The 23,803-nt window shown below is 46.1% G+C and overlaps 1 protein-coding gene across 1 annotated transcript; it reads right to left on the bottom strand.

Annotated features, from left to right (window-relative positions):
* Positions 1 to 23,803, bottom strand: LOC117638908. Its single transcript, XM_034374084.1, has 7 exons — positions 23,675 to 23,803; positions 17,246 to 17,469; positions 15,144 to 15,408; positions 9,723 to 10,082; positions 9,162 to 9,316; positions 2,897 to 3,095; positions 1 to 1,105 (listed from the first exon to the last, which is right to left on the bottom strand). Exons 2-7 carry the CDS (start codon positions 17,443 to 17,445, stop codon positions 860 to 862), a joined length of 1,425 nt encoding a protein of 474 aa, XP_034229975.1. The 5' UTR covers positions 17,446 to 17,469; positions 23,675 to 23,803; the 3' UTR covers positions 1 to 859.

Genomic DNA, 23,803 nt, shown 5'->3' with positions numbered 1-23,803 from the left:
TTCAGTTCAAGGGCACATGTATTGTGACAATGAGGTTCTCGAACAATGCAACTTCGAATAAGAGAAGTTAAATGAAACCGCATGTATTGGAAAAGTACAATTCAAGGCACTAGATAATTGAACAGCGAAACTTAAGTAATTGAAAAAAAAGTAATTCTCATGGTATCATTTTCAAGGTAATTTCTACAAACGCAATTAAAAGAAAATTACAATTCAAGGAACTCATCTACACATTAAAAACACAAATTTGCATGAGCGAGTAATCATACAGTGTAATGTCAAACAAAGTCAACTATCATAATTAAAATCTCGAACAGTAAATCAAAATACGACGAATGTGGAAATGGAGGTTCTGTTGCGAAGCAGGGCACACAAAGATAGCCTGCGATCGACGCCATTACTGCCCTCCTAAACGGCTAGAAAAGAGAAAAATTATCCAAACGGACGACCCCACCTAAAATTAAATCTAAGATGGGGTCATTATACCTTCGCATGACTTTCCTATCTCCAGCCGTTGACGAGATTCGGAAACAAGTTTGATTGCCACAGTATTAAATTAGCCCACCCTGAAATTCTTGACTATCTTAAAAATAGGAAATGAAACCAGTCTTTAAAGTATCAACACACAGACAGCACTCAGTGCAATGGACAAGTAAGCTGACAATTAAAAACGTTCTCGGAAAAAGGGAAGATACACTATCATAAAAATAGAAAGTAAGACCAGTGTCTACAAAGTATTATCACGTAAACAGCTTTCAGTGGAATGGACAAGCTGACAATTAAAAAAGTTCTAAAACACAGGCAATATCCGAACTACGACGAGGTTCAGGTGCAGAGCGAGAACGTTCCGCGTCCGGGGCTAGAAGATGAAGTCAAAGTCTCCGTCGCAGTCGTCCCGATAGCGGTCGCAACTCGTTCCGGCGCAGAGCACCGCGCAAGTCCTGGGCAGCACGGCCCGCAGCGCCTGGCGTTGCTTCTCGCAGTGGCACGGGTCATAGCAGCGACGCCCGCACCGCACCCAGCGACGCAGCGCGCGCAGCCGGCAGCGCTCCATCATGGGCACCAACGTCTCGGTGCTGCACGTCACGGGCCACTGGTCCTCGCCCTGAGAAGGGAGAGGGGGCAGTCAACACTGAGAATGAATGGGTCACCACCATCACCCTTTACACGGGTGATGCAACTTCGTTGCCCAATTTTGGGTGACGAAATGTTTATCACCCGACATTTGATAACCGGCATTAGGTCGCCCAAACTTAGGTAACGTCGTCGGAAACGCCGTGAGGTCCCCGATGACCGCTATGTGGCGTCGAGGCATCGGGGTCGTAATTTGGCGTATCTAGGGAGCACAAGATTTTTTTGGGGGTCACCGATCTGGACCAAAATTTTACCACATGCACCCCTAGGGTAGAGAAAGATGCCCACAAATTTTGAAGGTCCTAGGTTGACCCAGTCCGGAGCAGTGGACCTTAGTGTGTTTTGCGACTTTTGGGTGAAAGTCAACTTAGAAGGTACAAATCGATGGGAAGGGCTCGACCTAGGGACTTAAAAATTTTACTAGGACAACATTTTAGAATTTTTTTAAGAATTTTGAAAAACTTATGCTTTTTGAAGAAAGTTGAACTTAAATTTTTTTTTCTAGATCTCAAAATCATATTTTTGGAAAAAATTGAACAAAATTGAGAAAGTACCTTTCCTTGGTCCTAGTAACTGTTCAAAATTTCAGCCTGGGCACCGACTTGGTTTGGGAGCTATGGAAGAAAGCGTAAATTTCACTCCGTAGTCTGAAGGACTTTAGCGGGGAAATGACTCATTTGTAGCCTGGGTATAATGGGATAAGCTATGATCCCAAGATAGACATAGTGATCTAATGAATATCTTCTACTTCCTTACTTGTGTTTTGAGTGTTTTCAGCATGTCAAGATTATGTTTCGAAGAGCCAAGTCATTGTAAGTTCATTTCACGGGTGGAATCGTAATCAAACAGTGTCTTTAATATGCCCCTGATTTGGCTCTTCGAAACATACTGCTGACATGCTGAAAACACTCAAAACACAAGTAAGGAAGTAGAAGATATTCATCAGATCACTATGTCTATCTTGGGATCATACCTTATCCCATTCTTATATACCCAGGCTACAAATGAGTAATTTCTCCGCTAAAGTCCTTCAGAGACTACAGAGTGAAATTTACGCTTTCTTCCATAGCTCCCAAACCAAGTCTGTGCCCAGGCTGAAATTTTGAACAGTTACTGGGACCAAGGAAAGGTACTTTCTCAATTTTTTTCAATTTTTTCCAAAAATATGTTTTTGAGATCTAGAAAAAAAAATTAAGTTCAACTTTCTTCGAAAAGAATAAGTTTTTCAAAATTCTTGAAAAAATTCTAATGTTGTCCTCATGCTCCCTACGACCTGGTAAAATTTTTAAGTCCCTAGGTCAAGCCCTTCCCATCGATTTGTACCTTCAAAGTTGACTTTTACCCAAAAGTCGCAAAACACACTAAGGCCCACTGCTCCGGACTGGGTCGACGGTAAAAATTTGGTCCAGATCAGTGACACCAAAAAAAAATCTTGTGCCCCCTAGATATGGAATCACTCTACTTCGCCAAGCATGCATTTAGTATGTACTAAGCACACAGTAACTCTGCAAACTCAACAGTGTATTTGCACTCATGAGGACACTCTCCTCAGCGTGTACTCACTAGATCACTCCCACGACCGTGCACTCACCGACATAAGCACACTCTAGTTGCCGTGTACTAAGCTAAGCACACTCTCGTTAGACTTAGCTGAGCACACACTCGCAGGGGTGTGCTTTGAAGTAGTACACGCCGAATAGAGTGTACCAAGCGCACTGTCGACTATGCAGAGAAAATTTGTAGAAAGCCCTTCTCAACGAACCCCCATGGCCCCCGCGGACAGCAAGACCTCCTGGAGCGAGTGGCCGTAGGCACGCAACAGCGCCTCGGTCGTCTCCCGGGGCAGGTCGTACGCCCGCAGCCACTTGACGCCCGTCCCGGGCTCGCTGGGGGCGGCCAGCTCGACGTTCGGGTCCTCGCCTTTCCGCATGGCGTAGTCGTCTATCTTCAGGCGACGCAACCTACAGAAGGGAGTCTAGCAAACACTCTACTCTTGTGGCCTCTTTTTTTATGCACAACAATGCATGCTCGGACTCGTGCGTACACTGTCCTTCGAAGTGTGGTACAGACAACAGATAATGTGGTGGGGTAGGCGCAAAACTGTGCTCACCCAAATTGTCCACACGTGGCAATGCGGTCAAAATCACTCTATAAATCGAAGAGCGTACATTGTATGCTCTAACTGGAGCATGCCTGAGGGCACGCTCTACTTAGCGCATGTCTGCCAAGCATGCACTTACTAGTGCATACATGCCATGTACACGCTAACTGAAGCATGCATCTAGTGCATAAGGGATAGGGAGTTGCCTGCATCAGAAAGCGTTTACATGGCAAGTATGCACTAGTAAGTGCATGCTTGGCAGGCATGCGCTAGCTAGAGCGTGCTTGCAGGCATGCTCCAGTTAGAGCATACAATGTACGCTCTTCGATTTGTAGAGCAGTGGTTAGCGAAGTACCACATAAAGTTCATGGTGAATACCACAGTAAATATGTGGTGAGTCCACTATATCTCGTGGTCCTGGCCACGCAATACATGAGGTAACGGCTGAATCATAGGTTTGTACCACTGTTTTGAAGGGGTGTGATTCTTACCACATTTGTACGTGAGTAGAATGCGGTAACCACACTTCAGGTCTCACCACAGCCAAATGTGGTAACTTCACCACACTTTCGATTTCAGTGTAAAGCGTGTAGGAATAGAAAGCATTACTTTGTATGTTTTACACAGGAAAATGCAAGCCACGTTTGTATCTGTCCATGCATAGTAAGGTGAAAAATCAATTGTGGGTCACATTTTTGAAAATTCCAAATTAAGGCCTTTAATTCTGACCTGGTGACAAAAGTGCATGTGCGGCTTTTAACTATGGTCCTTGGCCTAAGTTTTGCAGCATAGTAGCCCTGTCTATCATCCTTATTTACTAAGCTGTGGCTGTTTTAAAAGTAGTCTGTTTTGGCCCACAATTGATTTTTGGAACCAGTTGTGGGTCAGCATTGTAGGAAGCTCAAATTTGGATATGATTTGCTTAAATACGAGAGAAATTCACTTCTGAATTTATTTTTCGGAATCGTGAAAACTGCAGGATCTGTAGCACCATGAATCAATCAATTGTGGCTCATATCAATTGTGGGCCATTTCATCTTTTTGCTTGTAAATTGACCACTTTTGCAAGATATTTTCTTATCTTCATTTATTAAAGGTCCCTGGTTCTCAATAAACCAAGCAGACACGTTTTTCACTCAAAAAGGAAAAATACATAAACAGGCTAATTTCACTGTGAGACAGATGTGAGTTAAACGTCCTGGATTAGACACGAAACTTTTATAGTGCGTATTGTAGGGCCGCCGGTGTGGTAGACAATCCAACACCACACCCTGTCATCATGAGGTATTGCTACAGTTTATTATCTATTTCAGTCAGAATATATAGTCTGTTGGGATTGATTTGACTCCTTATAACAGGGCCGGACTGGCCTCGGGTGCCTAGCCCGCAGTTGGAGAGCGGTTCCCTTCCGGGAGCTATGTAAGCCCCGAAATGCGCCCCCCCCCCCTCCCCAACAAAAAAGCCTGATGGCAGACTGGAAGTATAAGCTAGTGTTGTCATTCGGGGCTGTAGCTTAACATAACCTTCGTATCGTAATACTAAATGTGACAGAGCAGAAAAATGGAATTTACTGGGATACATCAGTCATTCAGAAGCGCAGAAAACAAAAAAAATAGCAGAAAAACTACCGGAAAATTCGTTTAAAATAATGGTTCTGACATGGAAGCGAACGCTACTTTGCCATCACCCGCGCACCATGGCATCGAATGATTTCGGCTGTACTATGGTAAAATTATGTTCCCTGACCTACTATGAACCAAAATCAGCAAGGGCGTCCCGTTTTATCTCGTAATAGCTTCACGGTGGCAATTTGAAAAACATACGATTTTTCGCCTCGTTGGATGGGCGCTATTTTCACGACATTTTGGAGGGCCTTCCTTTGAAGCCTGATAGGAGCCGTTGCAGTCATCGCTCGGACATACACGCTATTTGGAAAGACAAAGAAAGGTTGGAGGAAGGTCTACCACGAAATTCAAATCGATTCAATCTCCGTCGGGTCTGCGGTGACCCGTCGAAAAAAATGACCCACAATTGATTCGTGACCCACAATTGATTTTTTACCTTACGCATAGACACTCTGCAAACTAACAGTGTACTCAGTACACTCTCTTTAGCGTGTACTCACGAGTACACTCTCTTCAGTGTGTGCTCTCGAGCACACTCCCACGAGCGTGTTTTCAACTGCATATATTTCCAGGATCTGAGCACACTCTCGTTAGAGTGTACTCATCTAAGCACACACTCGTTACAGAGTACTCATCTAAGCACTCTCGTTAGAGAGTACTCATCTAAGTACACTCTCGTTTGAGTGTACTCTCTTCGGAGTGTTCACTGAGATTCCAAACGCTATGAGAAAAGCACGTATCAAGGGGCGACCCACTGTAAAATTTTGTGTACAATGATTGTGTGAATGTGCAAGATTTCTGGCGTTTTTGACACACATGTGCCTACTTACAAGCATTTTTGCCACCTGAATGTGGAATGTGGTCAAATTTTGTACACTCCCGACAAAAATTAGCGGAACGCTTTTTGTCATCGTAATATTTTCTAAGTCTTTCGAGCTAGGAAGCTGAAATTTTGTACACGGGTGCCCCTACTACTTCCCTCGAGGCCTGCGAAGTGCGTAGCCCGTGCGCCTCCCCTAACGGACGGCACCCACCCCTAAGTGCGCGAGGGTGAAAAAAAACGATGAAAACGTGCCGTAAAAACCAACTTTACCTTATCGCAGAGGCCAAAGTTTTCGTGTACGAGGTCAAATGAGTCTCCTCTTTCCAACGATGCAAGCGGAATTCAATTTGAACCAACCCACCCCCCGCTGCACTCACCCCCACCCCCTCGAGGGGGTGGATTTCGAGCATGTTTGAATTTCGCGCAAAACAGCGTCGGGGCGTCCCCCGTACCAAGCAACCATGTTTTTTCGACGTTCCAACCACCCCCGGGTGAATCATCCCCCGGAAAGTCCAACCCCCTTTCGAACACCGGCCGTCCGGGGCCTTTCGGTTTGAGCAAAATGCAACAAAACTCCAGGAGGCATTCCTCCAGTGTCCAAGAAGACGTCTCAGCGAAGAAACGCGCTGCCGGACGACTGCAACCCCTGCTGTCGGGGTGTTCACCCCCTTGCACCCCTGCACGCCCCTGGAGGGGTTGGAAGCCCTCCGACGAGCGGGCTGGTCGAACATGACATGAGGGAAGCGATCCTGAAGTTTTCAAGACGATCCCACCAACCGTTCGTCTTCCAGAGCGAAAAAAGCGTCATTTCCAGTAAAAACCACCCCTCACTTCACCCCCTTCCAGCGACTCACTGAGTGGGGGTAGCAGTCCCAATCAACGTCACAACACTCGGCCCAGACCTCATTTCAAAGGCCTCCATGTTTCAGACTGATACGACAAAGCATGGGACCGTGGGAGCGACGCAACGATGTGCCTGCACTCGGCGGCAACGGACGCGCTGGCCCGTCGGGTCCATGCGCCGTGCAGGTAGGCAAGCCAACTCACCTGGCGCCAGGTTGATTAAAAGCCATTTGGAAGCCTGATTATGGCTCGCGCGTCACCACGCTTCAGCACTGTGGGCAGGGCATGTCTCCCAACATGCCACAGTGGCTAACCAGCCAAAATCAGGCTTCCAAATGGCTTTTAATCAACCTGGCACCCGGTGAGTTGGCTTGCCTACCTGCACGGCGCATGCACCCGACGGGCCGGCACGTCCGTTGCTGCCGAGTGCAGGCACATCGTTGCGTCGCTCCCACGGTCCCATGCTTTGTCGTATCAGTCTGAAACATGGAGGCCTTTGAAATGAGGTCTGGGCCGAGTGTTGTGACGTTGATTGGGACTGCTACCCCCACTCAGTGAGTCGCTGGAAGGGGGTGAAGTGAGGGGTGGTTTTTACTGGAAATGACGCTTTTTTCGCTCTGGAAGACGAACGGTTGGTGGGATCGTCTTGAAAACTTCAGGATCGCTTCCCCCATGTCATGTTCGACCAGCCCGCTCGTCGGAGGGCTTCCAACCCCTCCAGGGGCGTGCAGGGGTGCAAGGGGGTGAACACCCCGACAGCAGGGGTTGCAGTCGTCCGGCAGCGCGTTTCTTCGCTGAGACGTCTTCTTGGACACTGGAGGAATGCCCCCTGGAGTTTTGTTGCATTTGGCTCAAACCGAAAGGCCCCGGACGGCCGGTGTTCGAAAGGGGGTTGGACTTTCCGGGGGATGATTCACCCGGGGGTGGTTGGAACGTCGAAAAAACATGGTTGCTTGGTACGGGGGACGCCCCGACGCTGTTTTGCGCGAAATTCAAACATGCTCGAAATCCACCCCCTCGAGGGGGTGGGGGTGAGTGCAGCGGGGGGTGGGTTGGTTCAAATTGAATTCCGCTTGCATCGTTGGAAAGAGGAGACTCATTTGACCTCGTACACGAAAACTTTGGCCTCTGCGATAAGGTAAAGTTGGTTTTTACGGCACGTTTTCATCGTTTTTTTCACCCTCGCGCACTTAGGGGTGGGTGCCGTCCGTTAGGGGAGGCGCACGGGCTACGCACTTCGCAGGCCTCGAGGGAAGTAGTAGGGGCACCCGTGTACAAAATTTCAGCTTCCTAGCTCGAAAGACTTAGAAAATATTACGATGACAAAAAGCGTTCCGCTAATTTTTGTCGGGAGTGTACAATGAATGTGGGAAGCTGTTCCCCCCTCGGCACGTATGGTGCAATGCAGCTGAGATACCGTACCACACTACAAAATCCATTATGTACTAAGTATGCATCTATAGGAGTGTACTTGCCAAGTATACTTGGGCAAGTAAACATCGGACCGCTATCACAAGTATACTCCTAGAGATGTATACTTGCCCATAGGGATGTGCAAATCAAGGATTTTCATTTCAAATCGAATCTTTAAAAAAAGTTTCGAATCTAACTATTAAAGCTTCAAAATCGAATAGACTTCGAACTGAAACTAAAAAAAAATAAATGCGTTTCAAAACACATTTTCTGCAATAAAGGAAGGACATAGAGTAGGAACAAAAAAAGAAGAAAATTAAATGTATCTGCTCTTGCTTTGGTATAAAAACAACGCGCTGAGCGCGCGACTTTCAACCGTTCCCGATCAACCGATTCGAAGACGAACCACTGTCGATTCGAAAATTTCGAATGTTTGGGGTCGAAGCAAACAGCGATCCGTCTCCGAATCGAATCAGCCCTGATTCGATTCGATACCGAACTATTCGCACATCCCTACTTCCCCAAGTATACTCCTATAGACGTGTACTTGCCACGTACACTCCTATAGATGTACGCTAAGTACACAGTGGATTTTGTAGTGCATACGTGCAATACGATAGCCATATTGAACCTTACGTGCAATGCGTCGCGAAAATGCCCTATGCTAATGCATGGGAATTGGGTGGCATTTCACTTCATGTGCAATGCTTTTGCAATGCACCAATTGACGCTATACTCATAGTGTTTGGATTCTCAGTATACTTGTGAATACACGCTGAACAGAGTATGCTGAGCACACTGTTGAGCTTGCAGAGCATTAACACTAGCTGTGCACGCAACGCCACACTGGTAGGCGAGGAATGTGACGTCACGTTTGTTTTCACGTAAAAACGGCGATGTTAGTTTGAGCGTGACAAACGGTGAAAATTTACAGTCAAACGAACGTGACATACCGCACCGCTTTGTCACATTACTTCGGGTGTGACACGCAATCAGCTGTCGAACTGTCACATTACTTCGGGTGTGACACGCAATCAGCTGTCGAACTGTCACATTAAATCGTAAATTTTCACCGTTTGTCACGCTTAAACTAACATCTCTGTTTTCACGTGAAAACGAACGTGACGTCACATTCCTTGGCTACCAGTGCAGTTCGAATCATGAAGAGGAGCGAGCGAGCGAGAGAGAGAGAGAGAGAGGGGGGGGGGAGAGAGAGAGGTACCTGGGCATGTTGCGGAGCTCGGCGAGCATGCTGCGCGTGGCAGGGACGAGGCTGAGCTCCTCCACTCGCGGGGCGACCCGGCGCAGCAGCTCGGTCGCCCACGGCGGGTCCATGGACGGCTCGTAGCAGCTGGTGATGATGGTGAGGCGCCGCACCTGTACAACGGCACAAGTTACTTCCCACCAACGTGCCAACAACAATCAGACCGAGTTCCGACTGCCCCACTCCCTCACTGCCACACCAAATAGTCAAGTAACTGCCGCACAAAAGCACAGTTGCGTTTCAGTTTCACCAGTGTATAAATACCGACCATTGTTACATCGGGGACTGCACTGTCACTACGTCATAATATTTACTAAAGAACGGCAGTAAAAAATTATGGCAACATTTGTCAATAGAGGTATATAAATTTGATAATACCCAAAAAGGAAATGGCAAAAAAATTGTAGCCAAAGAAATTGCAAGACACATATTAAAACAATCCCAAGATGCGTTAACTCATGGCAATTGCAAACTCGGTTTCGAATCCAAAACTTGTAAAACTTTCGCAAAATGACTGACCGTCGCGTGCGACCTCTTGACGGCCTCTAGCTGCGCGGGACCCATCCAGTTGGCGTCCAAGAGTAGGGTGTCCAGGTGGCCGGCATACGCCATCAGGCGCAGGCGCAAGCCTTCGTCTAGCTCGTCGTCCGTGGAGTATTCCGACGCGGAATCACCCCCGCCACCTTCTCCTTTGCAGCGGCCGTCGCTGCAGTCATCAGATTCCTCCTCCTCGACTTCGCTGTCCTCTTCGTCTTCTTCCTCCTCAATTTCTTCGTCTTCCTCATCGATGGCTTCATCGTCCTCCTCCATGCCTTCGTCCTTGACGGCCGCATCCTCCTCGACTAGCTTCTCGCCCACAGGGGCTGCGGCGACCTTGCCCTGAAAAAAGCCATCGTAATTTTAGGACAAACTAAATGATGATTTTAAAAAGGGAACTCAAACGAACCTTGAATCAGAAGAGCAAAGGTAAACTAAACCCAGCTTCTGCGCATGCGTACCGGGTGGTGGGGGTAACGTTTGAGCATGGTACCGGGTGGTGGAGGAAACATCTGTGCAAGCGCAGAAGTCGTTCTCAGGGCTTACTTTTGTTCTTCTTCCGTTTCAAGATTCATTGGAGTACCCTATTTAGGAAACAGATAAAACTAAAGCGTAACTCCATGATTGAGTCAAGCATACTCTACAAATCAAAGAGTGTACATGGTACGCTCTAACTGGAGCATGCCTGCAAGCACGCTCTAACTAGCGCATGCCTGCCAGGCATGCACTAACTAGTGCATACATGCCATGTACACGCTAACTCAAGCATACATTTACTGCATAAGGGATAGGGAGTTTTCTGCATCAGGAAGCGTGTACATGGCATGTATGCTCTAGTTAGTGCATGCTTGGCAGGCATGCGCTAGCTAGAGCGTGCTTGCAGGCATGCTCCAGTTAGAGCATACTATGTACACTCTTTGATTTGTAGAGTAGAGTTACGCTTGAAAGGAAGCATACACTAGTGTTGTGACTCTGCAAATCGACCCCAAAATATTGCTCGAAATAATTAATGATTTCTCGCGGGTTCAATTTGCCGAGTCCCCACAGTTTTAGTCAGATCCTTGATTACATCTCCGCGGCCGGTCGGCCACGACAGAGCCGTAGCAGGACAGGGCAGACACCTGGACCATGGCAGGGCAGGGCATGTTGCGCTGGTCCCTGCCGAGGCGGCATCTTCTATGCTTTCCGAGTTTTACTACTTTTCGAGGAACTCGTGTCGCAAGGGGTCGCTGATGAGCCTGTCCCTATTCTGCGTCCTTGGGTGTTACGACATGAATCGATTCCACGTGTGGAAGTCGCGATGTCTGGGAGGGGGCCCTGCAGTTCACAATTTTGTATATAAAGTCAGAATCTCTCCTGGACATCGCCAGTCGCCCAGGACAGTCCAGTAGTGTCGTGTCTGTGACGTATCTGGGTGTTGGGACGCTGGTCCGTCTTGTGAACAGTTTGTGTGGAGGAAGGGAGGAGCTGAAGCCCGTAACATCTGTTTGTAATCCGTTTGTGAATTTGGCATTTGTTTTGAGAATATAATTTTGATAATTGATTTTTGATCGAGTCTTGGAATAATTGGTAACTTGTTTTTTCCTTCATTTCACACTAAATTCACATAACGAAGGTTGCGAAAAGCGGGGCACGCAACACTAGGAAAATTAGGAAATTAGGAAAATCGTACGGGGATCTACCCCCCAGGTCAGATGGGGAAACTTGGCGGATGAGCCTATTACGCTTGATTTCAAGCGTAAACTGATACTGCTTGAAAAAAGAGCGTAATACTACGCTTTAGTTTAACCAGGGAATGTATCGCCAGGGAATGTATCGATCGTAGGATGCTGATTACGATAAGATGGCCAAAGTTAAACTGTACAAACCCTCCTTTTCCTAGGAAAACAGTGCCTGAAAACCACATGTGAGATATTTACGATGGGAAGTTATTGGCTGAGCGATAGCGAAGCCTGTTACTCCATTGGGGTTGAAAAGTTTTTCCTGTCTGTCTGTCTGTCCGTCTGTCTGTGTGTGTGTCCGCACTACTCCTACTGAACGGCTCGGCCGATCTCGGTGAGATTTTGCACACTTTTTGGGCATGTCCTTGGCTCGGCACACGCGAAATTTCACTATCCTAGCTCAACTGGTTCAGTTTTTATAGCCGAAAAACACCTAAAAAACGGCGAAAAATCGAGTTTTCTGCAGGCAGATCACTTCTGTCTTGAGGAAGGGGGGTCTGGGGGGCGGAGCCCCCCAGCCCCGACAAGTTAAAAAGTTACAAGGGATCTAGAATGAAGCCAGCCTGCATCAAGTTAGAAGTAACCGACGATGGACAAGCCATTGCCTGCCGAAGGCAGGCTAGCGCCGCAGGCCAAGGTAGGTACGCCAGGCGCGGATTGGAGGAACAGGCAGCGAGACATCGCGAAGCCTGTTACGACAAGACGCGGTCTGGCGTAAACCTACCTTGTTGGCTGAGCGATAGCGAAGCCTGTTACTCCAGTGGGGTTGAAAAGTTTTTCCTGTCTGTCTGTCTGTCTGTCTGTGTGTCCGCACTACTCCTCCTAAACGGCTCGGCCGATATCAATGAGATTTTGCACACTTTTTGGGTATGTCCTTGGCTCGGCACACGCGAAATTTCACCATCCTAGCTCAACTGGTTCAGTTTTTATAGCCGAAAAACACCTAAAAAATGGCGAAAAATCGAGTTTTCTGCAGGCTGGTCACCTCTGTCTTGAAGGAGGGGGGGGTCTGGGGGGGCGGAGCCCCCCAGCCTCGACAAGTTAAACAGTAACAAGGGTCAAGATCGTGTTATCTGTAGATGAAGCAACTCTATCTAGAATGAAGGGGGGTCTGGAGCCCCCAGCATGCAACAAGGTAGAAGAAACCGACGATGGACAAGCCAGCCTGCCGAAGGCAGGCTAGCGCCGCAGGCCAAGGTAGGTACGCCAGGCGCGGGTTGGAGGAACAGGCAGCGAGACATCGCGAAGCCTGTTACGACAAGACGCGGTCTGGCGTAAACCTACCTTGTTATCAATACATTACTATGTGGATCTTATTTTAGCATATAAATTACAGAAACTTCATCATGCGTTTAAAAATGCACGAAGTGTGGCGTTGCTACGTACGAAAGTGTGCGTTTTTATCACGAAATCGCGCGTTTCACATGCATGCTCAATTTTGTGCAAAGGTTACGCACAAAAAATAAAACTACATAGTATTTTGGAGTATTCAGAAACTCGTGAACCACTTATCGTAATATTATTCGTTAACGAGCATCCAAAAATTCCTTTGACGTAAAAGTAATTTAAAAAGTTACGAATTATCTGACAAACTTCGCATTTTCAAACTACGAACGGATTGAGATGCTTTATAGAACAAGGTAGGTTTACGCCAGACCGCGTCTTGTCGTAACAGGCTTCGCGATGTCTCGCTGCCTGTTCCTCCAATCCACGCCTGGCGTACCTACCTTGGCCTGCGGCGCTAGCCTGCCTGCGGCAGGCAATGGCTTGTCCGTTGTCGGTTATTTTTTAACTTCTTGAGTGCTGAGCCCCCCAGACCCCCCTACATTCTAAATAGAGCTGTTTTATCTACAGATAACACGATCTTGACCCTTGTCACTTTTTAACTTGCCGTCCCTTTCTCCAAGACAGAAATGGTCTATTTGCAGAAATCTCTATTTTTCGCCGTTTTTTAGGTGTTTTCGCCTATAAAAACTGAACCAGTTGAGCTAGGATGGTGAAATTTCGCGTGTGCCGAGCCAAGGACATACCTAAGAAGTGTGCAAAATCTCACCGAGATCGGCCGAGCCGTTCAGGAGGAGTAGTGCGGACACACAGACACACAGACAGACAGACAGACAAAACTTTTCAACCCCACTTGAGTAACAGGCTTTGCTTTCGCTCAGCCAAAAATTCCTGGAGCCTCCGAAACGAAACATCCATAATCTAATCGTACGAATGCAAACCGCTCACACGTATGCCCGAGCATTCGTAAAACGAGTATCTAGTTTACAAGAAATTTGCTCTCTCATCCTTCAGTTGACATTTCAATAATAGTCACTTTCGTTTAAGCACATTAAGGGGGGACATCACTCCAAAATGATCAAAAATTGCAACTTTTTTTTATTAGTTTATATTATAGACCATTCCTTTCTGCGTCGAATGGTGAAAACCGAATTCCGGAATACAAAAAATTGCAGTTTTAGTAGGTTGTGCGCCGCAAACATGCATAGGGGAAAAGCCCAGTTTCCCCAACTTTGATCGCGTTTTTCTCGGAACATGAAATTGCAAACGGTTGCAGGCCTCTAGGGCGCAGTTTTTGAGCTACAGCGGGGAGATTTAGCATGGAAGCTCCTTCGACATGCCGCCATGGTGGGTAGCAAAATATTTTGATTTGGTCAATTTTTATTATTTTTTTAACGTTCAAAATTGAACAATTTTGACCCAAAAAATTGAACAATTTTTTTGGCATGTAACAAATTCAACTTTAAATGATTTTTGAAATGTGATTGAGGTACCCACCATAGCCAGACATCTCAGGAAGGCTGTCACCAAATTTCAATGTTCTAGGTCAAACCGTTTGGCGTCCAGCGCTGCAACCGTGCGAAATGGTCTAACCTAACACTCAAAAATGTGTTTTCAACGAAAGCGCTGTACTGCCCTGGCGGATTGACTTAGTGTTGTTTTATGCTTTATCTGTTAAAATATGAACAATTTTCCTCTTTCCGTTTGGTTTTTATGACGTTTTTACAAAAGCACTGTTTTTGGAGTGATGTCCCCCCTTAATCGATGAGAAGCTTAACGGTTGATAGTTGGTAATAACGTCTCTAACTGAATAAATATGTTTAAGTGCTTATTAATGTGCGCACCCATGAGATTACTGAGAATGAAACAGTCACCACCACCGCCCTTTCATTGGGTAACGCATGCCCGTTGCCCAAATTTGGGTGACGAGCCTGCGGTGACCAAATTTTGGGCAGTCATAGAATCGTCGCCCAAATTTGGGTAACGTCGTCAGCGACGCCGTGAGGTCCCCGATGACGTACATCCGGGGCCACCACGATGACCCAATGGGGCGTTGAGGCCTCCGGTCATCGTGGTGGCCCCGGAAGGACGTCATCGGGAACCTAACGGCGTCGCCGACGGCGTTACCCAAATTTGGGCGACCAAACGCCTGTTACCAAATTTCGGGTGATGAATTTTTCGTCACCAAAATTTGGGCAACGAAGTTGCATCACCCATTTAAAGGGTGATGGTGGTGACCAACTCATTCTCAGTGATATGCCGGGAAAAACTCTGTACGCGAGTCTGCACCATTCGTGGTAATTTTAACCGTAGAGATACATAAACTCAAAGAGAAAAAATTCAAATGTGACTGAAAATTTAAAGAATTTATCACGAATAATGTGCTTGCATTGCTCACCTCGCCTCCGATGATGCCGACCTGGTCGTCCGGAGCGCCGGTGGCGGCGGCCTCTGGATCACTAGCCTCTTCATCGCTGGTGTCTTCTGTGGTCACGCCGTCGTCGAAAGAGTCCTCGCCGGCTGAGTCTCTGCCATCATCGGAGCTCGGGCCGAAGCCCGGCCCGAACAGCGCGTCACATTGCTCCCCGCAGCGATGGAGGTGCCTGCGCGGAACCCGGCGGAAATTTAAGCGGACTCGCTTCTTCTCCCACACCACGGCGTCTCTGGCGACACAAACATCGAGTTAGTCGCGAGTCACACTGAGAGCGCACTCAGTGTTATGTACGATATTCTGCGCAACGTTAGCGTCAAGGGGAGATGAACTTGTCGTCCCATTTTCGTACGAGAACATGCACATGTTTTGGTGAAAAATCACGCACTACTTTGTACAAAAAGCTTCATCTGAAGAAATCACTATGACGTATCGGGCACTGAGTATCACAAAAATGTGCGCTGACCACACTGGAAAAATTAAAGCGTAACTCGATGCTTGACTAGGAACTCCCCCATACTTAACTCTTGGCGGATCAACCTGTTATGCTTGGTTTCAAGCGTACACTGTGGCAAAAAGCTACGGAAAATTCTGTTAACAGCTTGTGGTAATTCCCCGTAGGCTCCTTGTCAATATTCTTCATAGGACCTTGAAGTATTCTTACGGAGAATACTGTAAGATCCTACGGAGAATACTGTAAGAAGTATTATCACGGAGACTACTATGAGAAGTATTCTCACGGAGAGTACCGTAAGATCCTGCGGAGGATAGTGTGATAATAGGGCTATGGAGAATTCTTGCAAAAAAAAAAAAAAATAACAGAATATTCCGTTACCTTTATGCCACAGAGCAAACTGATAATGCTTGAAATAATATAATATTTTCTCTTAATGTAAACACAATTTTATTGATGTAACAGATAAATTCGATACTGCAATATGTCATGTACCTATTTAACAATCCAAATCAAAATAACAAAAAAATTGAATTTGAATATCTGAAGGTCCATATAAGAGCCTAATGTCCCAAATTTCTGAGAATAGAATAAAACATAAAAGAGCTAATGGGGTGATTCTTCAAAGAGACAAAAATGAACGCCTTAGTTTCCAGATAATCACACTAAAGATTCTGAGGTTCGAATATCGACTTCACGCCGCTCGACGCGACAGGCAAATATGTCTCGCCACAAAAATGTGATACTTTTCTGTCTGGTCACAATGTGGTCAGACTTTGGAACCCCGTCAATGTGGTCCATGCAGCCTGAACTGTGCCGTGGTCGAAAAAGAAGTCTCACCATTTGGCAGCCCGACTAAATTCTGGCGAGGTTTTCGGATCTGACCAAAACTTGACGAGACTTTCCAACAACTCTACATATTTGGACGCAGAATCAGAGATGAAAATGCCCGGAAAGTTCCCAGAAACATTGAGAACAAAACAGTTTTTTTCCGTTTGTTTCCTGGCCTCGAAAAAAAAAAAGATTCAGACAGCAAAGTAGGCAAAAGTCCTGACTTTTCGCCTGTAAGTAGGAAAAAAGCTGTTTTTTCTCATTTTGTGAAGACGTTTCTCAGTGCACTCATGCTAGTTACACCCTGGTATGTTACATTCTCGTGCATTTCTTTTGTGGTGGCAGTTGCGATGAATCTAGGATTGCCACTCAAAGTCAAGACCTAACGGAACACAAAAGTAGGAGGTTTCATGTTCATATTCCACTGAAGAACTCTCGAACTAATTCTGCCAATTTTTCCGGCATCTTGCGTGTTTTTTTAACCGTGTCTTTTGGACTTGTTGTAACCTTTGATAATTCTCGAGAAATTTGCATCTTAAGGGTCATTTCGGGGAAAAACTGGACAGGGGAAGAACTGAACACCCCACACTTTACCTGAAATGCCGTATGCACAGACTGTCAAGTCAACTGCGTACTATATGCCACGGAACAACTATTGATGGTTGTTATGCCTGTGCATTCGGTATTTACGGTGAAATGTGGGGTGTTCAGTTCCTACCCTGCTCAGTTCTTCCCTGCATTGACCATATGCAGAATCTTTCAATTTTATTCTCAGTGCACTTACCGGCAGAAGTCCCTCCAAGCGCGGCTCAACTGCCCGAGAACGAGCACCTCCCGCGGCGACAAGAAACAAGTTATGCGGAAGAGGATCTCCTTCGGGAGAACTGCCAGCGGATCCCGCCTGCTCTCCATCGCAGAATGCTCCATCGAGGAACGCTCCGTCGCAGAACGCTCGGCGCGCCCAGGACTCGTCACCGTCGCCATCAGGGGAGATTTAACTCGGGAAACCTGCGGAAAGTCGAGGGGGTATTCACTGGTGTAATAGTCTGTTCACCTTGGCCGTAATAATGCCTGTAATAATGGGTAATAACGCGTAATATTGTGTAATAATGCAAAATAAAGTGTAATAATGTGGAATAATGCGCAATAACGTGTAATATCACGTAATAATGCGTAATGTACGCATTTTTTTACTGAAATTGCTGCACATATTGACTACAAAATGGAAATGGCGTTAATTTGCTACTCTGTGCAGCAATGTTTTCTACCATTCCGGTCCCGCCATCCTTTCTGTCTTCTTCGTCTTCCCCCTCCCTTCCCTCCCCCTTCCCCCCACCCCCCAGATGTTCTTGTTGGCGGATCCAGCACTGAAAAACCAAACGTGGTCTAGACCACACCAACTGCACTGAAAATCTACCGGCGTGACTTCGTGCCGCTGCAGGGGCGTGAATAAAGTGTCAGGCCATTAAACGGCATGACACAAAAGTCACGCCAAAAATCAGCGTGACTCAAAAATTCACGCCAATTTTTGGCGTGAATTTCTTGTTATGCCGCTTTTTGGCGTGACTTGCCTCAGAAAACGCGTTGTCAATCACGCCAAATGAGGGCGTGACTCACATGTCACGCCGTTTTTCGGCGTGAATTTCGTGTCACGCCAATTTTTGGCGTGACTTTTTGTCACGCCATAATTTGGCCATGTGTCCGACCATTACGTTTTCAGTGTGATGTGGTATAATGGGTGCCATTTTGACCGCATCGGTTGGTGCGGTCTAGACCACGTTTGGTGCGAAAGACCACACCTTACGTGGTCTAGACCTCACCAAACGTGCCTAAACGTGGTCTAGACCACACAAACTGATGCGGTCAAAGAGGCACCCATTTGACCCTACCAATGGTGTGGTCCAGACCACGTTTGGTTTTTTCTGTGAGAGCGGCCTATGCGGGTGGCGAAGTAGCACTTTTTGCCTACCTTTCAGGCGGCTACCTAGGGGCTAAGAAGAGGGGGGGGGGTGGAAAAACCCCATTGCAAAAAAGTAAAATCGTGCTCTCAAGAAAATCTTTAGAAATACTATTGGTAAGGGGAGGTTTTGGAAAACAAAGGTCCATTTGAATCTTCCTGCCCATTCAAACAAACTCAAAACTTTAGTAGCATGTAAGAGCATTCTATGGTATGAATAACTACAGCAGAATGGCGAACAAGGGAGAGGAGAAAAGAGGGGGCGGGGCAAAGTGGTGTTGGGCTTCCCTTTCGGTTAAAAATGGCCGTAAAAATGACTGTAATTATCCTGTAATAACCCTGTAATAATGCGTAATAACGTAAAATAATGTGTAATAATGTAAAATAATGTGTGATAGTGTAAAATAATGTGTAATAACGCGTAATAACTGTAATAAGCGTAATAGCGACTACTCTGTGCGCCAGTTTTCGAAGTGAATACCCCCTCGCGGAAAGTCAAAACATATGATGATTACAATGTTTAATTTCATGTCACGGATGATAATGTTTGCAATCTGCATGTGAGTCGGAATTTTCAGGCCACCAACAGCAAAAGTTACGACTCTTCCCAGTTCTGAATCGTTCTGAGTCGTCGCCGAACAAAAAGAGGAACAAAACCGGAAGCTGGGAAGAAAGGGAGTAGGTAGCGACCCCGGTTTCAAAGGGCACTACAAATCCAAATGTCAGACTTCTCGCCACTGCGAGACATAAAGTCTGGTCAAGTTTTGGTCAGACTGTTAAGAGAAGTCGTTATTTTAAAACAGTAATCCCAACAATAAGTGTTGTAATTTTACAAATAATAATTCGTAAAATAACTACACACTCTTAAAACCTTACGAAGTATTTTGAGCATACATATAACAAACTAAAATACTTTGTTATACGAACAAATAGTTTGTAAATTACAAAGTATTTTCTTTGTAAGCTTACGTATGCTCATAATACTTTGTTATACAAACTACTTTTCTTTGTAAGGCCCAAAATAGTTTGTAAGGTTTTCTCAGTGCAAGATTCATGAAATGAACAATTGCCATATTTTCGACAAACTTTACTCATAAATTTAGGAATAAATTCGTAACTTTACGATGAAATCTTGATGTTACCGGCGAAAGATCGTAGTTTTACTGATAAAATCATTATCTTACGACTATTCTCGTTTTATCACGCGTAATCTTGTTTTCTTGCAAATCGAGCTGTATTTTTATGAATAGTTGCTTGTTAAATCTGTACCACGAACTGCACTGTTTTTTTTTACAAAGTTAATTGTAAATTGACAAATTGTTCATCATTTTACAAACTGCTTCTTAAATTTACAGGTGAAATCGTTAATTTACAAGTATGATTGTAAAAGCACGTCTGAAAAAATGCGTTTTCGTCCGTTGTTTCCTTACTATATAGGAAGAAAAAATGCCTGAAACGACCAAAATTTGAGGATTAAGTTTTTAAGTTAAAGAATATTTTTGTAAATCGACGAAAAAAAGATGATCAGATTCTTTTTGAAATTTACGAGCAGTTCGTGGTACAGATTTAACAGACAATTAATCGTAATTTCACAAAATAATCCCGAACAGTGCAGACCAGACTTGTTGGCCAGACAGAAGATGTCTCGTAGTGTTCCGGATTGGATGGGCGGTCAAAACCCGATCACTCCAGAGCGACTCTAGAACTCGGCCGGTGAATGCAGTGCCAGCCGCAGGCACTGCCGACGGGATAGCTTAGGCCCTACGCCAGCCTACTGACAGTGCCTGCGGGCGGCACTGCATTCACCGGCCGAGTTCTAGAGTCGCTCTGGAGTCATCGGGTTTTGACCGCCCACCCAATCCGGAACACTAATGTCTCGTCACAGAATGGACAGACACAAAGGTCTGACTTCATGTCTCGCCCTTTTCACGAACAAATCTTTCCATACAATTTGCAGTGAGAAATGTTGAAAAAAAAAGCACATGATTCCTGAGTCAAAGAGTATTTGAAACAGACGAAAGTGCGTCTGGATGAGATACGCCTGGGAAAATCCTTAAAATGTTGCCGGTGCTAGTAACGGTTTTGTTCTTCAACTTGCTCATCGATCGACGACGCCCGGAATCAGGTGCGGATTCGGTGCGTCGTCGCCCCAGAAAGGCAAGAAAGAATGGCCCCTGTAGATAGGCTTCTTTAATGACATCACCACCCCAACGCTGGATCCGCTGCTGACTAGATTTCCCTAAACCATCTAGATGATCTGCATTTGCAGACTGGATGTCTGTTAATAGCTTCTGACAAAATTCGTCTCAATTTTCAAACTTTTATTTCTACAGTGCACTGTAAAAAATTATTGTGAATTTACGAATTTTTTTTTTACAAATTCTCTGTGAAGTAACAATAACATTTCGTTATTTTATGAAATTTATTTGTAGAGGCCGTTTTATAAATTATTCATCACGGAAATCTTCTTAATTTTATGAAATTTGTTCGTTAACACCGCCTTATGAAATGGTATGAACAAAATACATCTCAAACGTGACTAAAATACTACAACAATGTCACAAAAACATGAAAAGTTTCCTAAAATTACAACAAATGCTTGGGTAATTCCGTTGCACAAATCGCTTGTAAGATTACGAGATATGGTGATGCCTTCCTCATTTTACAAGATGTTTCATAAAACAAAACAAAAACGCTGAAATAAGTTGATCTCCATTTAATCAGCGTGACAAGGTAGAACATAAGCGGTCCACGTAATTTGGAGCGTGTAAAAAGTTTGTAATTTTACAAATTACTGCGTGAAGAATAATTCATAAATTGTAAAGAAACAAAATGACGTTGTAAATTTACAGATAATTTGTGCAACGAAATTACCCATAAATTGTTTGTAAATTTACGAACTAATTTTTTACAGTGTGAAATACTGGGCGTCGTGGTCTCCCAGAAATAGCTCATTGGAATTTTGAGAGAGTGTCTGGCGTAACAGTGCACCGGAAGTCGGGTCGCGTGAGCCGCCTTTGAAGAATGGCGGCTACGGAGAAAGCAAGAGGGTCTTCCGATAGGCCGACGTGACCCCGCTTCCGGTGCACGCGATACTGCGAGGGATCGGAGTAGTCCTTATTATTTTCACCCCTATCATTCATCATGATTCATCGTTGTCACGGTACAATGGAATTTCGGGGCAGCCCTAGCACGGAAGAAGAACAAAAACGGAAGTTACAAACGACAGTTTATAAGAGAAATTTACGCTGCAGATGCTCATACGCAGCGCAAATTTTTCATAAAAACTGCCAAAACTTACGTTTTTGTTCTTCTTCGGAGCCAGGGCTGCTCCGAATCACCGTATAGGGTGCTTAAGAGGAAATCCAAACCGGAAGTGAACGGGAGAAACGAACGAGCCTCGCGCGTCCTTGCCGGACAGTGGTGGGAGCCGGAATGGGCAGAGTGGGGGTAACGAGCGACGCCGCCTGCATTCAACGAATTCGAAGCCCCACCACCGCCCAGCACGGCCGCGCGACGCCCTTTGGTTACTTCCGTTCTATCGCTGACTTACGATCTAGGCTCTAATTCCGGTGGAATCATGATAGAACAGAAACGCTCTACCGGAAATACCAGGAATTGAAAATTAACGGCAAGCCCGAGTCTTTCCTGGGTGAAGAGAAGTTGAAACTAACGTATCGAACGTTCGTTAAATACAATCAGATTGATAACATGTTACGCTATTTCACCTCGTAAGATCGAAATACCCAAATTTGAAAGCCACGCCGACCCTTAAGGATAACCTTAAACCCTTGCAGACGCGAGTGAAGTCACACGTCAAATAGACCAAGGCTGAAACGTGCCAGCGTCCGCTGAAGATGTTACTTCGAATGTAAATCACAGCAGCAAACACTAGCTTGTACCGGTGACGGACAACCTAACAATCGGGTACTTCGGAGAAGAGCTGGATCGGAAGTGGAGAAGAAATCAAGAATAACGAACGCCGGGCGTCTTTGAGAATAAAACTCTGGAGAAGAGGCAGATCCGCGACGGAAACGTTTTTTCTCACAAATTTCGCGGGTTTTCTTCTTGATTTCTTCTCAACTTCCCTGCGCCCCATCTCAAGATCGAACCATGTAACCCATCGGATGGCAAATCTTTAGTGAAAACCTTCAGCGAAGTTGTTTACAAATCCAGTTAGATGTTGCGCCTCCCAATAAGGTCCCTTCAATCTTGGAATTTAAAAGGCTATACTACCACTGTAAAGCAAAAAGTTCAAATTGAAAACGAGAAATCAATTTGTGCTACAGGAAGGGACTATTTGCTCAAGGATTCCTGGTCCGGCTCGGCCGGCAGCTTGAGCCCGGACAACAGCGGACTGATTCCGACAATCGATTTCCTCACTCTGTCGCTTTCGCACCTTCAGAGCACCCCGTTAGTGAAAGAAAGACAGTGTCGAAACTGACTCTCGGGATCAGTCTGCACTGCTGTGTAGGCCCTCAAGTAATCCGACTCCGCAAAACACGCAGAGAGCGGTCGGTCCGTGGCTGGCGGCCTGGCGTGGACGAACATACAGAACGTGTGCGCCGTCTCGGAGATCACTTGCATTTGAGAAATACTTCGTTTCCGTCCGTTGGTACACACGCAACACTCACCGGTTCGTAAAAGATGAACGCCTGTTGTAAGAGGCCGCATACACTGGCACTGGCTGCCGAATCAAAACAACACTGATGCGTCGCTGTGCGGCGGACAAGCAACGGCAGGCTGCTGCAGGTGCTGACGCCGCCGTCACCTTCCTGTGTCGACTCGGCCGGCGACACGGCGGGGCGCGGAGGGGAGAAGGGGGTCTCAAACATCTATCGAAAGCCGAGCCGGTGTGTTGCATTCAGGGTCTCGAGTTACTGAGCAGGCACAGCGCTCTACCGCGCCACAAACAGAACCGGAAAACCAGTTTAACGGAAAACCGCTCAGCCTCTCTTTGGCCAAAAGCTACGGAAAATTCTGCAAATAGCTTGTGGCAATCCGTAGCTCCTTTGCCATTATTCTCCGTAGGACCGTATAGTTTTCTCCTTAGGACGTGAACAGTGATCTCGGGAGGACCATACAGACTTCGATCTCGGAGCGGGACCGTACAGTCTTACAGGTTCTACGAAGAAGGCTGCACGCTACGGTGAATTCTGTACCGTCCTACAGAGAATACTGTAGATCCGACGGATAATGATGTTAAGAGGGGGCAACGGAGAATTTTGGCCAAAAATTTACCAGACTTTTCCGTACCTTTTTGCCGCAGTGGCCCACAGAAGACGAACTTGAGTTAGCCTTTGAAGACAGCTTGTGCGCATGCTCACCGGGTAGTGAGGGTAAACCCTGACGAATTCCGGTGACAATGGCGTGTCCCAACTGCAG

The sequence above is a fragment of the Thrips palmi genome, unplaced genomic scaffold, assembly GCF_012932325.1.
Source record: "Thrips palmi isolate BJ-2018 unplaced genomic scaffold, TpBJ-2018v1 HiC_scaffold_1, whole genome shotgun sequence".
Lineage (NCBI taxonomy): Eukaryota > Metazoa > Arthropoda > Insecta > Thysanoptera > Thripidae > Thrips > Thrips palmi.
Note: the sequence above shows the minus strand (reverse complement) of the source record. Positions and strands in the feature narration are given on the sequence as shown.